This window comes from Oncorhynchus masou, chromosome 31, assembly GCF_036934945.1.
Source record: "Oncorhynchus masou masou isolate Uvic2021 chromosome 31, UVic_Omas_1.1, whole genome shotgun sequence".
NCBI classification, from domain to species: domain Eukaryota; kingdom Metazoa; phylum Chordata; class Actinopteri; order Salmoniformes; family Salmonidae; genus Oncorhynchus; species Oncorhynchus masou.
Window position 1 is genome coordinate 52,752,918 of NC_088242.1, and position 18,112 is coordinate 52,771,029.

Here is an 18,112-nt window from a genome sequence, read left to right on the forward strand (position 1 = left end):
AAACACAGGCGTGTGGAAAGGGAGAGGACAAAGTGATTCTTCGGCTTTAATAAGCTAAATTGTTGTCCATATCTTATTTGAGAATTTTTTGTATGTGTAATTTTCTTCAATATGACAAGGTATATATTATTAATTGACAATACTGAAAATCTTACAGCCTGTGGCTTTAAGTTCTTGCCAGAGGTATTATGATACAGTACATTGTATGTACTGTACCAAAACACAGTACATTGTAAGCTAGAGGACTGTTTTGCTAGCACAGACTGGAAGTATGTTCCAGGATTCATGGCACGGAAGGGTTTACTACTAGTTTACTATCAGCCACCGGCTTCATGAATAAGTGCATTGACAACGTCGTCCCCACAGTGACTGTACATACAGTACACATTTACTCATTTAAGGGTTTTCTTTATTTTTTGTATTGTAGAATAATAGTGAAGACATCAAAACTATGATATAACACATATGGAATCATGTAGTAACCAAAAAAGTGTTAAACGAATCCAAATATATTTGAGATGTGAGATTCTTGAAAGTAGCCACCCTTCGCCAAGATGACAGCTTCGCACACACTTGGCATTCTCTCAACCAGCTTCACCTGAAATGCTTTTCCAACAGTCTTGAAGGAGTTCCCATATATCCTGAGCACTTGTTGGCTGCTTTTGCTTCATTCTGCTTTCCAACTCATCCCAAACCATCTCAATTGGGTGGAGGCCGGTGTTCGTGGAGGCCAGGTCATCTGATGCAGCACTCCATCACTCTCCTTCTTGGTCAAATAGCCTTTACACAGCATGGAGGTGTGTTCTGGGTCATTGTCCAGTTGAAAAACAAATGATGGTCCCACTAAGCACAAACCAGATGGGATGGCGTATCGCTGAAGAATGCTGAACCCTGAGTGAGAGCATCATCTGTTCCGGACTACTACGTGATCACACTCTCCATAGCCGATGTGAGTAAGATATTTAAAAAGTTTAACATTCACAAGGCCATACTCAGAGCATGCGTTGACCAGCTGGCAAGTGTTTTCACTGACATGTTCAGCCAGTCTGTAATGCCAACATGTTTCAAGCAGGCCACCATAGTCCTTGTGCCCAAGAACACCAAGGTAACTTTTCTGAATGACTATCGCCCTGACGCACACACATCTGTAGCCATGAAATGCTTTGAAATGTATCACATCAACACCATCGTCCCAGACACGATGGACCCACTCCAATGCGCACACCTCACCAGATGACGCAACCTCTTTTGCATTCCAGAGAAGGAACACCTGCGTGAGAATGCTGTTCATTGACTAAAGCTCAGAGTTCAACACCACAGTGTACTCAAAGCTAATCACTAAGCTAAATTCCCTGGGACTGAACACCTCCCTTTACAACTCCCTTTACAACTGGATCCTGGACTTCCTGACAGGGAGTAGTAGAGTGGGGAATCCAGGAGAGTAGAAGGATGGTCGAGACAATGGATTGGAGACAGGGACCAGAGTCAGAGCGGGCAGAACTGTAGCGGCGACGAAAACTGCGTCAACAGGATCTGAATAGTAACAAACAGCTAGAACCGTATACTGACTGAGCAGAGATTATGAGCTGGCAGTGTGAAAGTGGCAGGGCTGAGTATTTGTAGAGGTCTTGATTATGGAACAGGTTGCAGTTGGTGGGGATCTGCTCTGACTCCAGCACACCTGTCTCTGCGCACATAATCACACAGAGAGAGAGTACTGGTGGAGTGGGGGCAGGTCAAGGAGACGCAGGATGAGCAGTAGAGAGCGTTGCAAGAGCAGATGTGACAGTTATGGCAAGCCTAAATAAGTTCAGGAGTAAAAATTTGCTTAACAATTCAAATAAGTTGCATGGACTCACCGTGTGCAAGTGTTCAACATGATTTTTGAATGACTACCTCATCTCTGAACCCCACATACAAATAATTGAAAGGTCCCACAGTCGAACAGTAAATTTCAAACACAGATTCAACGTTGACACAGGGAGTCAGGAAGCAAGTGTAGTTAGTGAGTTTAATAATAATGAACGTAGACCAATACAAAACAAGGTGTTCTCTCATTTGTGTCTGTAAGTAGCTAGCAAGTTAGCCATACAGCTTAACTGCCATTGTGAGGTCAGAAAACTCGGATCAACTCTATCCTTCAGCCAGAGCTTCCAGTCTGCGCTCTGAACTCTCCAAGAGCAAAACGCTCTGAATTTATGAACGGACAATCTGACAACGCCCATAATATACGAGCGCACCCTGGACTCCAGATTGACTTTCCGAACACACCCGAAGTATAGCTAGAAATGTGTTATGCTAACAAGCTAGCAAGAGGTTGCATAGCAACAGCATCAACTTCCGATAGACAGCGAAGCACTAGTACGCTCAACTGAAAGGATACCGTTCATTTACAGTATACTAAAATTAACTAATAGTATATAGTATATACTCAGTATGTTAGTATGGGTATTCAAACACAGCTCAGGTTTGATGGGGCACAGGTGTGCGTAATGAGAGTTGCCAGATGTGCGTAACTGTCGAGATCGGGGAGTAAACATAGAACCGGAACCCAGCACCGCTACTCTGGACCATACCCCTCCCAGTCCACTAGATGCTGGAGCCAACCCCCACAACGTCGAAAGTCCAGGAGTGATCTGACGGCATAGGCAGGGCTCCCCTCGATGTCCAAGGGAGTTGAAGGGGTGTCGTGGGGCATGGTATCAGCTAGGGGACCAGGAACCACCGGCATGAGGAGGGAAAGTGGGAAGTTGTAATCTGAAAGTTACCTCATTGACCCTTTAGATACCTTGAACGGCCCCACAAACCTAGTGGAGAGCCAGACGTGATCACCAGGATGGAAGCTTAACAGTGGTGGTGATCCACCTGCTCTTTCTGACAGCAGGCAGGGCGCTGGACTCTCACGTTGGCATCGTTCCATACCTCTTCTGTGCGCCTGATCCACTCGTCCACCGCAACAGCTTCGGTCTGGCTTGGAGTCCACGGAGCCAGGGCCAGCTGTTAACCCAGAACACACTGGGAGTCAGCCCAGTGGAAGGGTGTCACAAGGAATTCTGGATGTATTCAGCCCAAGGTTGGGCCCACTCCCCCTGCCGGTTCTGGCAGTGACTCCTCATGAACCTCCCAGCTCCTGGTTCATCCTCTGCACCTGCCAGTTAGATTGAGGCCCCCAGCTTCTCCATGAAAACCTTCCATACATGTGATGTGAATTGGGGGCCACGATCGGTAGATGCACTCTGGAGGGCAGAGCAAAGGAGCGTTTTCCCTCTCCAGAGCCTGTAGAATGTCCATATCTACGTCCCAAAACCAAGGGCCAACGATGCAGGAGGACCGATTGATGGGCTGGTAGACACTGATAGGGCCTACGTGGAACCACAGGTTGCGGAAAAGCAGGTCCTTCAACATCCTGGTCCCCAGGTGGTAATCCTCCTCTCTGACCTGGAGATGATGGGATTATGGAGTTGCAGCCACGGGAGGCCGAGGATGACTTTGTGCATCGGTGTGTATGTGATGAGGAAGGGAAGGCTTTCCTGGTGCTTGGGTACCACATGATTGTGAGTGGTCCTGTGACATGCGTAATAGTGCCGGATCATAATGGTCGCATATCCAACGCTTGGACGGGAAACAGAGAGGAGAGCGGGTATGAGGTAATGTGCAGGTAGGAGGCAAGAGCCTGGTTAATAAAATTCTCCACTGCACCGGAGTCCACTAGAGCTGTAGAAACAATAGATGAGTGAAATCGATACCAAAAAAAGGTATGGAGGAAAGTGATGATGGATAACCCAAACCTAACCCAGAAGAGAGATGATCACAGGTTCGTCCTTCTGCTCTCGAGGATTCCGTGTTGGGACGTACCAGACGGGGGAAAGGCCAAAAAAACTATACAGACAATATCTCCATCAAATAACACTGTTGCACGATGCATCAGTGACATGGCAGGAGATGTTTTGAAACAATTACTGCTTCGCAAACCAGCTAGTGAATCATATGCGTTATAACTGGATGAGTCAACAGATGTGGTGGGCCTGGCACAGCTTCAGGTATATGTAGGTTTAGTTTTTGGGGGGTTAATTAAGGAAGACGTCCTCTTCTACAAACGACTGGAAACCAGAACAACATGAGAGGATATTTTAAAGTACTGGTCAGCTTTGTGACATCAAATGGACTTTGGTGGTCAAGATGTTTTGGTATCTGTACTGCGCAAAAGCCATGACAGGGAGACATAGTAGAGTGGTAACGGGCGTACAAGCAGTTGCTCCCGACACCACTTGGGTACACTGCAGCATCCAATGAGAGGCTCTTGCTACCAAGGGAATTACCTGACAGCTTGAAAGATGTTTTGGCCACTACAGTGAAAAATGTTAACTTTGTTAAAGCAAGACCGCTGAACTATCGTGTATTTTCCGCATTTCTGCAATGATATGGGCAACGACCATGTAACGCTTTTACAACATACAGAAGTGCGCTGGTTATCAAGGGGCAAAGTATTGACCCGTTTTCTTGAATTGAGAGACGAGCTTAAAGTTTACTTTACCGACCATCATTTTCACTTGTCTGAACGCTTGCAGGACGATGAGTTTCTCACACGGCTGGACTATCTGTGTGATGCTTTTTCCCGGCTGAATGATCTGAATGTAGGATTACAGGGACTCTCCACAACTGTATTCAATGTGCGGGACAAAGTTTAGACTACGATTTAGAAGTTGGAGCTCTTTTCTGTTTGCATTAACAAGGACAACACACAGGTCTTTCCCTCATTGTATGATTTATTGTGTGCAAATGCCCTCAAGCTTACGCACAATGTCAAATGTGATATAGCGAAGCACCTGAGTGGGCTGGGTGCACAAGTACTTTCCCGAAACGGACGACACAAACAACTGGATTCGTTATCCCTTTCATGCCATAACTCCAGGCCACTTACCGATATCTGAACAATAGAGCCTCATCGAAATTGCAACAAGCGGTTCTGTGAAAATTGAATTTAATCAGAGGCCACTGCCAGATTTCTGGATAGGGCTGCGCTCAGAGTTCCTTGCCTTGGCAAATCACGCTGTTAAGACACTGATGCCCTTTGCAATCAAGTACCTATGTGAGAGTGGATTCTCGGCCCTTACTAGTATGAAAACTAAATACAGGCACAGACTGTGTGTGGAAAATGATTTAAGACTGAGACTCTCTCCAATACAACTCAACATTGCAGAGTTATGTGCATCCTTTCAGACACACCCTCCTCATTAACCTGTGGTGAGTTATTCACATTTTTGATTAAGTAATAATGTTTTATTTGTAAGATGGCTAAATAAAGAGCAAAATGGTTGATTTAAAAAAAAGGATAATGGACAAATGTTGCACAATCCAGGTGTGGAAAGTTCTTAGAGACACTGCCAAAGGTGCTTTTACAAAAAGTATTGACTCAAGGGTGTGAATACTTATGTAAATGAGATATTTCTGTATTTCAATACATTTGCTACAATTGATAAAAACATGCTTTCCCTTTTGTTAATATGGGGCAGTGTGTGTAGATGGGTGAGATAAATAAATTATTTTAATCAATTTTGAATTCAGGCTGTAACACAACAAAATGTGTGGGATGAGTGAACGGGTATGAATACTTTCTGAAGGCACTGTACACACAAACACACACACACACACACACACACACACACACACACACACACACACACACACACACGCTACTGTCTATTATCTACCTGTTGCCTCGTCACTTTACCCCTACTTACAGTGCCTTCGGAAAGTATCCAGCACCCTTGACTTTTTCCACATTTTCTTACATTACAGCCTTATTCCAAAATGTATTCAAAAATCCTCATCAATCTACACACAATACCCCATTATGACAAAACAGGTTCTTAGAAATGTTAGCAAGTGTATTCAAAATAAAAAACAGAAATACCTTATTTACATAAGTATTCAGACCATTCGCTATGAGACTCGAAATTGAGCTCAGGTACATCCTGTTTCCATTGATCATCCTTGAGGTGTTTCTACAACTTGATTGGTCCACCTGTGATCAATTCAATGACTGGACATGATTTGGAAAGGCACACACCTGAGGCCGAAGGAATTCTCCTCCGAGACAGGACTGCATCGAGGCACAGATCTGGAGAAGGGTACCAAAACATTTCTGCCGCATTGAAGGTCCCCAAATACACAGTGGCTTCCATCATTCTTAGATGGAAGATGTTTGGAACCACAAAGACTCTTCCTAGAGCTGGCTGCCTGGCCAAACTGAACAATCGGGGGAGAAGGGATTCCCGCAATATAACATCTGCTAAATATGTGTATGTGACCAATAAAATTGTAATTGATTTGGTCAGGGAGTTCACTCTGACAGAGCACTAAAGTTCCTTATGTGGAGATGGGAGAAACTTCCAGAAGGACAGCCATCACTTCAGCACTCTACTAATCAGACCTTTATGGTAGAGTAGCCAGACGGAAGCCACTCCTCATTAAAAAGCACATGACAGCCCGCTTCGAGTTTCCCAAAAAGCATCTAAAGTACTGAGTTAAGGGTACTTATGTAAATGTAGTATTTCAAATAGTTTTATTTTTATAAATTTGCCAAAATTTCTACAAACATATTTTTGCTTTGTCATTATGGTGTGTATAGATTGAGGAAAAAAACAATTAATTCAATTTTAGAATAAGGCTGTAACCTAAAAAAAGGTGGAAAAAGTCAAGGTGTCTGAACACTTTCCGAAGGCACTGTATATGTACAGTACAGTACAGTACATTCTGAAGCTACCTCAATGACCTTTTATCCCTGAACATCGTCTCGGTACTGGTACTCCCTGTATATAGCCATGATATCTTCAACTTCCTATATAAAGCCATGTTATGTTTACTCTTTATTCGTATTTGTTATTCACTGTGTATTTATTCCTCGTGTCACAATTTTTATTTAAAAAAAATCTTGTCTTTAACTCTGCATTGTTGGAAATGGACCAGTAAGTAAGTATTTCATTGGCAGTCTACACCTGTTGTCTACGATGCATTTGACAAACACAATTTGATTTTAGTATACCATAGCCCACGGTTACCACAGAGAGTAAATAAAGTTGATTTATTTCTATATTACAAAAACATTCTAAGAGAAGATCCTTTAGTGCCTGAGAGCACATCATTGGGAAAAGAGAACGAATTTACTTGAGACCCTAGCTCCAGGGGTGTTGTTGTTTGCTAGTGTAGCGAGCAGAGAGCGCTCCTAACACAGACCGTTACTCCTGTAAAAGTGTGCTGTGGTGAGAAAAAAATGTCAACTATCAGTTCCACCCCATTCCTTACTGTGCGCTCCAATCTGAGATGTTAGAGAAGATGGGTGAAAACAAACATTGTTCTCCTGTCAGCGGCTCTGATGGAACATACAGTGCCAGGGAAATACTTTTGCAGAGCTCCCTCCAACTCTCTAACACCACGCCAGCCTAAATAGGAGGGATGGAATGGATATTCGCAGACATAATGACCATCATAATGCTTGTAGGGTAAGATGTAAAGGATGACGATAACTTTGGAAAGGGGTGAATGGGGCTATTTGTTGATAGAAAGAACATTTGGAGTAATGCTATGTTCCTAAGTCTATACTTGTCTGCAGGCGTGTAATTTCTTAATCAACTGTTCAAGTCCAGAGGCTACTTTTGATGTGGAAAGACACTGAGAAACGTGAATAACAATAAGATGTACAACATGAGTACAATAGCCAACAGATATTTCCCATGATCTCACATCCATAAAAACGGGTCAACGTCCATAAAAGTGGTTAGTCAGACAATCATTAAACATTTTTCCATAATTGTAAAAAGCAATAGTATACTTTCAAATATAAAAACTCTAGATTGATTTGTAGATACAAATATAAATACATATACTATAAAATTAAATAAATAAATGGGTAAAATAATTAAATAAATGAACACATGCAACAATAAATAAATACATTAATACGTAAATAACTGAATACATTATCAAATGAATTAGTAAACCAACTGTTGCCTACATGGTATGATGATAGTTTTTGTGTTGTTCTCATTGACTGGGGGGTTGTGTAGTCCACAAGCTTATACTCCTAATAATCAGCCATTCTTTCTGACTGGCAGTCACCACAATACGAACACACTCAATGGCAAAGGCAATCTTGTGGTCCACGTCTTGAACGTCTATGTTGCCATTTTTAAACTCCCCTAACGTGATGTAGGAAGAACACTGCCTTCCTCTCTTTGTTCCCACCAGCTTCTCTCCTACTTCCAGAGCTCCATGGTGCAGGATATCATTCTGACGATCGTCCGTTCCTGTCAAGATTTTGATTTTGCTTATTTTAGTTGATTTGTTAAATACTATGACAAAGAAGTCTCCGGTAGAGGGGGGTTTCCCCCAAAAGTATTCGTCCACACTGCTATAAGCCTTGGTGGCGTCATAGTTTTCAAATACATTAATGTTAGTGTACAGGCTGGCAGGAGGGTTGTCAGGGATATCAATAGAGTCCTCTTCAAAGTCATCATCCTTCAACTTGTTCTCTGCTCCCTTATATGAGGAGTAGTAGCCCATGTGCTGGAACAGAGAGGGCTTGAAGCGGATCACATCTTTCTGGGCCAACAGGCCCCGGAAGTGAATAAGGAGCCAGTCGCAAGGCATCTCCTGGTAGAACATGAGCAGGAAGTGGGCCAGGCGCGGAAGGTCTCTTGAGTGGTAGAGCTTCCCTATGTAGCCAAGCTTGGAGAATTCCAGCATCACCCAGTAGGAGCCTTCCCTGGAGGTGACCACCTTCTTCAGGGATGTTAAGAAGTTCCGTGAGCAGAGCACATCGTCCTCCAGCATCATGTAAAAATCTGAGAGGTTGGTGCAGAAGTTGAGAAGGAAGGCGTAGTCCACGTTCTGCTTGGAGCGGAAGCGTACCCTGTCCTCTGGGTCGTCGTAGTTCCTTTTCAGCCCATCCAGTGATGGGTAGTACTCCTCAGGGGCATGGATCACCAGGAGATGTCCAGCGATGATGTGGTGGGCAAACTTCCTGGAGATGTCCTGCACCAGCTTTTCACACCAGGCCAGGTCAAAGTCTGCCAGGTGAACCACCACCACAATCTCTTTCAGTTCCTCATAACTGGACTGGTCGAAAATGGATTTGATCGTCTCCATGAGGTAATTCCCTCTTTTTCTTTTGACGGACGACAGTCCAATGGTTAGATATTCTGTAAACGAAAACAGAAATATTATTTTGCTGTGCATTAAAAGATGACTTCTTTCGGGATACAAACATTTTAGAACCCGAAAATGTATGAATGTATTGTATTAACGAATGTATGACTCAATTATTTAAACAAGTTTTTACAATGTATGTCTCGTGTCTAATTTGACATTGTTAATAAAACAATATGCAATGACAGCCAATGAATGACACACTACATGCTATGCTACATCCTATGATACACTCACTCTTTCGAGGCAAAGGGGTTCCGGCGAGGTAACGGTATGTGACGTTTATGGTTCCAGAGGAATTTGTGAGCTCTCTAAAGGTGTGAACATATCTCTCAGAGTTTGAAGGATGCATGGGCGTTTCTCTCAGTTGCCTTTTGTCCTCCTCCTGCAACGCAGAACAAAGACGACAGATCGGATGAGATGAGACGACTTCACATTGTGAATGCCAAACCAAAGTCTCATCTCATCTCTGTTGGTCAGGACCTGTAAGTAAGCGTTTCACTGTGAGGTCTACAAATAAACTTTGACTTGATTTGATTTGATCCCAGCTACTGTACAAACACAGCAAAGTCAATTCATCTCCTTGGAACATTTCTCACATTTCTAAGACCATTGATATTAATATTGACATTGCCATGGTACTTCGTGAGAGCACCAGATCGTTGAAAATATGCACCCCCCCATAATTTAAATAACAAATACAGATAATTTGTTACAATCACCAAGATTTGATGGAATCATGAATAAGAAATAAATCCTTTGGCTCTGAAAACAAAAAACTATAAAAAGGAACAACATGGTTAAATACAAGAGTAAACTCTTGGATGAAAATTATGCTGTTTGATTTAAGAGGAGGGGGGTGGTACAACAGGCCCATACACCCCAAAATAAAATTCAGTCAGATGTTGTCCTCCCTAAAAAAGTGGACTAATCCGGATACTATTCTATGCCATTAGTAGTGGAAATCTGCATTTCTCAATTCCAAATGTATGTGAAAGACAGGCACCATCTAATTCCAAGTTTTTAGATGGCTTCTCCATATATTTGAGATTGGATGACTTAAAAGATGCATTCGGCAGTTGCTACATACATTTTTGGACTTATAAATGAATGATATCTACCCATTGATTCTTAAAGAAAACAACCTACTAATGGCTCATCATTAACTTAGTTTAACTGTCGTACCCCATCAGAACCAACAATGTAAGCCTCTTTTACGCCAATGTTTGTAAACAAGTATACGTTTAAAAAAAACTATAAACCCTCAGAACATGGTTAAAACTATACTTCTGGATGGTCAGTCCTTGCATCCATATCTCTGTCAATGAATTTGAGAGTGGTTACATTACTCCAGCCCCATCCCTCAGCTTTTTACCAAAACAGGGACGGGGGTTACCCTTTGTTACTGTCTCAATTGCGTATTGCCTATTTAAGTGGCGGCAGGGTAAGTTCAAGTTCAAACCCCGAGCTGACAAGGTACAAATCTGTCATTCTGCCCCTGAACAGGCAGTTGACCCACTGTTCCTAGGCCGTCATTGAAAATAAGAATTTGTTCTTAACTGACTTGCCTAGTAAAATAAAGGTAAAAAAAGTGAATGATATGGCATCCATATTAGGAATTTGTCAGTTATCAGACAAAACGTTCTAATCTGGATGCCGTAGATAAAGACTCACCAGCACATACCCATCCTCAATGTACAGATTGAGGAAGAGTAGACAGGTGATCAGGACCCCCAGGAAGGGGATGGTGGAGCGTTTACGGAAACACCTCATCTTGTCCAAGGACTTCCACACCAGCCTCATGATGGAGACACTCTCACTGGGATCTGCAGGGAAACACAGGTGGAAAGGTACATTATCAAGCTGTGTAGCAACACGTTGAGATGGAACATATAGAACATATAGACTGCCATCAGGTGTAGGGGTTATGAACCATTTTCTTTTTCTTTCAAGCATCACCTTGTACTGCAATTAGATTAGTTCCACTCTTCCTGATCATAGTGCATAGTGAGAAAATGCTATTTTCAAAATAACATGGTACTTGCAAAAAAAAAGTATTATAGTGGAATACAACGAGTACCACCAGAGATAGATCAGAGAATACAAAGATTAACACGCAAAGAAATAGACAATTATAATTTATAGACTGCAATTGGCATCAGCTAACTCTTTTCTGCCACTGCTACAAAGCCCCAGAGATGCTTAATGGAATACAAACTAGCTCTAAGCTTAGTTCAATACTCACACACACATCGAGCACTGGGGAGCCTGCCTCACCTGGGAAAAGGGCTGGTCAATACCTCTCTGTTCTGGATCTACACACACATCCTGTCTCTTTGTAGGCTATTCATTCAATCATCAGTGGTATGGGTTATGCGTATGCTGTTGATGCTTTTGCACTTTTGCATAATTATGGGTTACAGAGCTGAAAACGTTTGAAAAGACAACTCCCCTTTCATTGCAACATTGGTATATGTCCACATGTACTGTAAAAGCCAACTGTGAAGGTATATAAAAAGGGAAATAGAAAATAGGAAAGGTATTCAACAAAATAATATAAAATAATAGGAATTGATGGGACCTTCATCCTCGTCATATGAATTATGACGGTAGCCTCAAGAAACACCTGCCAACAGTAAAATAATAATTTACCAGATGCTCTTATCCAAAGCAACTAGGGTAAAGTGCCTTGCTCGGGGTCACATCAAAAGATTTTTCACCTAGTCGGCTTGGGGAAACTCTCAGTTGAGAACTTTTGGTTGCTGGCCCAACACTCTTACCGCTAGACTACCGGCCATCCAGCTTGTTAACTAATCACTAACTAATCAATTAGTTAGTAGCCAAGAGTTCTATTAATATAAAAAATATAATCTTGAGCCAAACAAGTAGCTCTCTTAAACAACACTTTAAGCTTGTCACTTTCAAATCCCTCCCTATCTCTCAATACAGGTTCCTCTGTAGTGTAGATGACTGATATAAGCCGAAAAGCTGCATTGCTGACTGAGACTTTCACAACTCTGCAGCACAGTGGACTCCACACAACAACCTGATAACACAGCTCCTTTATAATCTCATCTCTCTCAAAAACCAACAGCCACGGTGGCATCCTGAGTGGCGCAGTGGTCTAAGGTACTGACCGGGGGTCCTATAGGGGCAGCGCATAATTGGCCCAGCGTCGTTCGGGTTAGAGGAGGATTTGGTTTGGGGGGGGGGGGGTGCTTTACTTCGCTCATGACGCTCAAGCGACTCCTTGTGGCCGGGTGTCGGTCAACGTTGTTTCCTCTGATACATCAGTGCAGCTGGCTTCCAGGTTAAGCGGCTGGGTGTTAAAAAGCATGGTTTGGCGGGTCATGTTTCGGGGGACGCATGACCCGACCTTTGCCTCTCCCTCCCGAGCCCGTTGGGGAGTCGCAGCAATGAGACAAGATCGAAATTGGGGAGAAAAAGGGGGGTAAAAAAAAAATATAATAGTCAGCTACAGCTGAATGTCACACTGGCAGACATTGTGAAGCCTCTTTCAGTCTTTTTGTTGTAAAACTATGTTATTAAGGGAAAGTACGAAAATGACAGTGGGGAGAGAAAAATATATATGTTTCCTGGGCCACTGCGGACAGAATACTACAATTACACAACTGGGCAATTTTATTTTCTCTGCTTCATGCTGGCTAGGTGGTAAAGTATTCTCTCTCACACATGAGTGCTGGAGTTGGTATCCTCATAATGCAGGTTGGGTCAGTACTGGCTGTTTAACTGCATCCCAAATTGCACCCTATTCCTTATATAGTGCAGTACTTATGGGTGCTTCCGACCGGGCACACAACAGCATTTCAACATGGATGATTGGGTAATGTTTGGTTGAAACGTTGATCAATGACATTACAACTTACTGTGTATTCACACACTGAAAAAGACAGCCAGAAGTGAGTTGAATTTCCAATGTGTTATCAATATGCTGTCAACTATCCAATTCCAATGAAAAACCAATGTCACATTTTTGCCACCCTAATATCTATCACTGCGCTTTCAACAGCACAGCAAAGTTCAAATGGGAATTCAATGTCAGATATGTTGTTTATTTCTACAACAGATTCAAGTGTTATCACTGTGCTTTAGTGCTGAGCAATAAACAGATTTTATTTGAATTTTTGGGGGTTAATAAACAACTTATTAAACATACGACCACCGTCGTTTTTTTTGTGTGAGCCCAACGCGCTGTATCTCTAGAGAGAAATCAAGTCAATAACTTTGTGGGACGCTGGGCTGAAGGGAGTTGTAGTTTTCAACAAGCAAATATTCAACTTGGTTCAGAGCAGAAATGTGGCAATTAACTACAATGAACCTATTCAATGAAATAAAATGTTATTTGTCACATGCTTCGTAAACAGTTGTAGACTAACAGGGAAATGCTTACTCATGGGCCCTCCCAAAGGTAAAAAGTAAAACACGTAATAATAAATACACAATGAGTAATGTTAACTTATATACCAGTACTGAGTCGATGTGCAGAGGTACGAGATAAATTGGGGTATATATAACTAGGAATAAAGTAACAAATATTAAACAGTAGCAGCAGCATACAGTGTGTGACGATTTAAAAAAGTTAGTGCAAAGAGGGTCAATGCAGATGGTTAAATAGCTAACCAAATAGCTACTCGGACAAACAATTTAGCAGTCTTATGGCTAGATGCTTTTCAGGGTCCTGTTGGTTCCAGACTTTGTGTATCGGTGTCACTTGCTGTGCAGTAGCAGAGAGAACAGTCTATGACAGATCCTTAGTAATGTGGACACCAAGGAACTCAATGCTCTCGACCAGCTCCACTACAGCCACGTCGATATGAATGGCGGTGGGTTCGACCCTGTTTCCTGTAGTCCACGATCAGCTCCTTTGTTTTGCTGATGTTGTGTGCGGCCACGTAGTTGTGGGTGAAAAGGGAGTACAGGAAGAGACTAAGCACATATCACTGAGGGGCCCCCATGTTGAAGGTCAGCGGGGTGGATGTGATATTGCCTACCCTCACCACCTTGGATCAGAAAGTCCAGGATCCAGTTGCAGAGGGAGGTGTTCAGACTCAGAGTCCTTAGCTTAGTGATGAGTTTGGAGGGCACTATGGTGTTGAACGCTGAGCTGTAGTCAATGAACAGAATTCTCACATAGGTGTTTCTCTAGTCCAGGTGGGAAATGGCAGTGTGGAGTGCAATATAGATTGCATCATCTGTGGATCTGTTGGGGCAGTTTGCGAATTTGAGTGGGTCCTGTGTGTTTGGGATGATGGTGTTGATGTGAGCCATGACCAGCCTTTCAAAGCATTTCATGGCTACAGATCTGAGTGCTACGGGGCGATAGCCATTTAGACAGATTACCTTGGCGTTCTTGGGAAAAGGAACTATAGTGGTCTGCCTGAAACATGTACAGACGGTATTACAGACAGGACCAGGGATATGTTGAAAATGTCAATGAAGACACTTGCCAGTTGGGTGTAGCAGATTAGCATCTGGATTAGTGACCCGCTCCTTGAAAGTGGCAGCTCTAGCCTTTAGCTCAGTGCAGATGTTGCCTGTAATCCATGGCTTCTGGTTGGGATATGTACATACGGACTCTGTGGGGACGACGTTGTCGATGCACTTATTTTATGAAGCCGGTAACTGATGTTGTGAACTCCTTAATGCCATCAGATGAATCCCGAATCATATTCTAGTCCGCGCTAGCGAAACAGTCCTGTAGCTTAGCATCTGCTTCTTCTGACCATTTCTGCATTGAGCTTGTCACTGGTACTTCTTGCATGAGTTTTGATGGTAAACAGGAATCAGGTGGATAAAGTTATGGTCAGATTAGACAAATGGAAGGCGAGGGAGAGATATTTTGCGTTTCTGTGTGTACAGTTAAGGTAAACTATAGTTTTTTCACCTGTAGTTGCACACGTGACATGCTGGTAGAAATTAGGTAGACATTTTCCTGCATTCACCGGCCACTAGGAGAGCCACCTCTGGAAGAGCATTTTCTTGTTTGCTTATGGCCCTTTACAGCTCGTTGCATGCGGTCTTACTGCCAGCAACTGTATGTGGTAGTAAATAGACAGCTATATGATATGGCAGGCGAAAAAACCTGAGGAAAATCCATCCAAGAAAAGCTATTATTTTGAAATGGCTGTTTTTCCATTGAAAGCCTATCCACCATACAAAGACTTATGACCCAGTTCACGTTCCCTATGGTTTCCACTACATGTGGCCAGTCTTTAGGCATTGTTTAAGGCCTTTACTCTGAAGAATGAGGGAGAAACACCACTTTCAATGAGTGGACAGTGGAAATTTCCAGAGATGTTTTCTGCGCGTGACCAGGAGTGCGCATTCTTGTTTTTCCTTTTCTATTGACGGAGATATTGTCCGGTTGAAATATTATCAATTATTTATGACAAAAACAACCTGAGGATTGATTATGAACATCATTTGACATGTTTCTACAAACCTTTATGGTACTTTTGGGATTTTTCGTCTGCTTGCTGTGACTGCGCTTTGTGCCAATGGATTACTGAACAAAACAGACCAACAAAACTGAGGTTTTTGGACATAAAGAGGGACTTTATCGAAAAAAACAAACATTTATTGTGTAACATGGAGTCTTGTGAGTGCAACCATATGAAGATCATCAAAGGTAGTGATTAATTTTATCGCTATTTCTGACATTTGTTACTCCTCTACTTGGCAAGTTACTGTTTGTAATGTTTTGTTTGCTGGGTGCTGTGCTCAGATAATCGCATGATATGCTTTCGGAACACCTATCCCTAATATTAAGGATGAGATCAAATCTACACTGGAGTTTCTTACCAAGTGAATGTAGCCAAGTTACAGTTAAACTTAAATCTGCTTGAAAATCTATGGCAAGTCTTAAATGGTTTTCTAGCAATGATCAACAACAGAGCTTGAAGAATTTTGAAAAGAAATTTGGGCAAATGTTGCACAATCCAGGTGTGAAAAGACTTATCCAGAACGACTCGCAGCTGTAATCACTGCCAAAGGTGATTCTAACCTCAGGGGGTTGAATAATTAACTAATCAATATATATATATTTGTGTTTTATTTTTCAAAAAAAATAACACACTGATATTATAACCTACTTACTAAAGTAATTAATTAATTCTATAGATAGTAGGGGTAAGTGTGTTTTAATGGGCTACTGGCAGTCAGTCACTCCCTCAGTCCTCCTATCTCCCTGCTATAACATTGCAGCAGGACACATCAGACTTCTTCAGTGGGTGCTGTTAAAGACCCACTATGTAAATTGAACCAAAGAAACCGCACCACTGCTACCCTGTAGCTGTCACTCAAATCAGTTTGAAATGGTTTAATAGCTACCTAAGAAAGTCTGCTACTGTACCTATCACTTATGGAAGTGAAACAAAATGTGCATTCCACAAGGCTCCACTCCTCTGAACTTACCCCACTGGAATACAATTATATATTCAAGATACCATGACACCGAATGGGTAACCTGTCAAAGCAAAAGTGAAATATCTCTGAAACCTGCATTTGACAAGCTCGGGCAATAAAATAATCAAGAATAGCGACCTTCTCAAAGTGTTTGTGTACAGTACTATCAACATAATTCATTCATTCCTTTAGTAGACAGGGTACCGGCAGCAGGGCACTGAGGAAGATGGAATAACGAAGTGAATATTTGAAAATGAAATGTTGTCCTCTGGGAGTGTGGAAACAACCTTGGAGTCTCTCGATGTGTTGTTCATAAGTTTAAAAAAATAAACCTTTAACAAACACTTTTCTTTCGGGTCTAAATCACTTTAAACTCTCCAATTTAGCGACACTTCATTTAAAAAACGAGGCGCGCCTCGTGTAATGGGAAAATCGGAATGAGAAAGGGGAACATACATTTTAATAAAATGGGCAGCAAAAAGCGGTTCTCCCACATTTGATCTTGTTATCTGTTTGACATTATTTCCCCTGGGTATCCTGCACAGACGTACAGCTCTGCACAAATAATCAATTAAGCCTGCAGATTTGCAGGGATTCAGCAGTTGCTTTGTGTCAGGCCTTCAGCCAGTTTCTTTCAAGAGGGAAACACCGGAGGCTGCTGTTGATAACAAAATTGTAATGTAGCGAAGGAATAATAACTCCCTTCATTATGAAGTGATTTTCTTATTTATTTAAACAAATTAAAATTGGTAAAACAGTTTACCAATTACTGCATTCTTCTGTAATTTGTCACACAATGAGAATCTATCATCTACAAAGACTTAATGGACTGTCAGATATAGACTTCTTTTGTAAAGATGCTGAATTATCAACATAAGCAGCATACCGAAGAGGATTACCATTGGTACCTTATCCCACTTTAGAGCGGTAAATGAAAAAGTTGAAAGCAACTTCATCATGCAACAAGGCTACAATTGTCAAGGCTGCAACATTGTCAATCATGTTCCCTACCCTGAGAGGACACAACTCCTGTTCTACTAACTTGTATTCTAACTTGTACTAAAACTACAGGCACAGCTCCAATGATTCTGCACCCCTCTTGTTTGCTGCTCAGTCCGTCTGCACAAGGCTTTGTGCTCACTTAGCTGCCAACACCTTATCAGATCTGGTCATCGTCACCGGGCCCAGACGCTGTGTTCTACCGGTAGCAGGTTACGACAGGCTGGCTGGCTGTGTGGAGCTCCAGAGGTTGGACAGCGGTGCCAAGGTTTAAATAGATATGCACACACACTCCCCTCCTGCTCCAGGCCTATCACCGCTGTCAGCAGTCTGAGTGTGTTTCCCCTTGGACACACTGTTTGTGTACTGTGTGTGTATTCCCCACTGACTCGCTGTCCAAGCTGGCCCTCGCCGCCACCACCGCCTCATGGGAGCCAATGAGGCAGCTCCAGGTGTTCTCCCATAATGGCCTGGTGGAGTG

The 18,112-nt window shown here is 42.5% G+C and overlaps 1 protein-coding gene across 1 annotated transcript in view; it reads right to left on the reverse strand.

Moving 5' to 3' along the window:
* Positions 1-6,494: 6,494 nt before the first annotated feature.
* The window catches only part of LOC135525234 (alpha-1,3-mannosyl-glycoprotein 4-beta-N-acetylglucosaminyltransferase C-like), a 220,526-nt gene continuing 208,908 nt past the window's right edge, over positions 6,495-18,112 (reverse strand). Inside the window, exons 4-6 of the mRNA XM_064952958.1 lie at positions 10,882-11,033; positions 9,445-9,592; positions 6,495-9,200 (exon numbers count right to left, since the gene is read on the reverse strand). Of these exons, the coding sequence (XP_064809030.1) occupies positions 8,044-9,200; positions 9,445-9,592; positions 10,882-11,010 (1,434 nt within the window). The 5' untranslated portion in view covers positions 11,011-11,033 and the 3' untranslated portion in view covers positions 6,495-8,043. The remainder of the gene's footprint in view (positions 9,201-9,444; positions 9,593-10,881; positions 11,034-18,112) is intronic.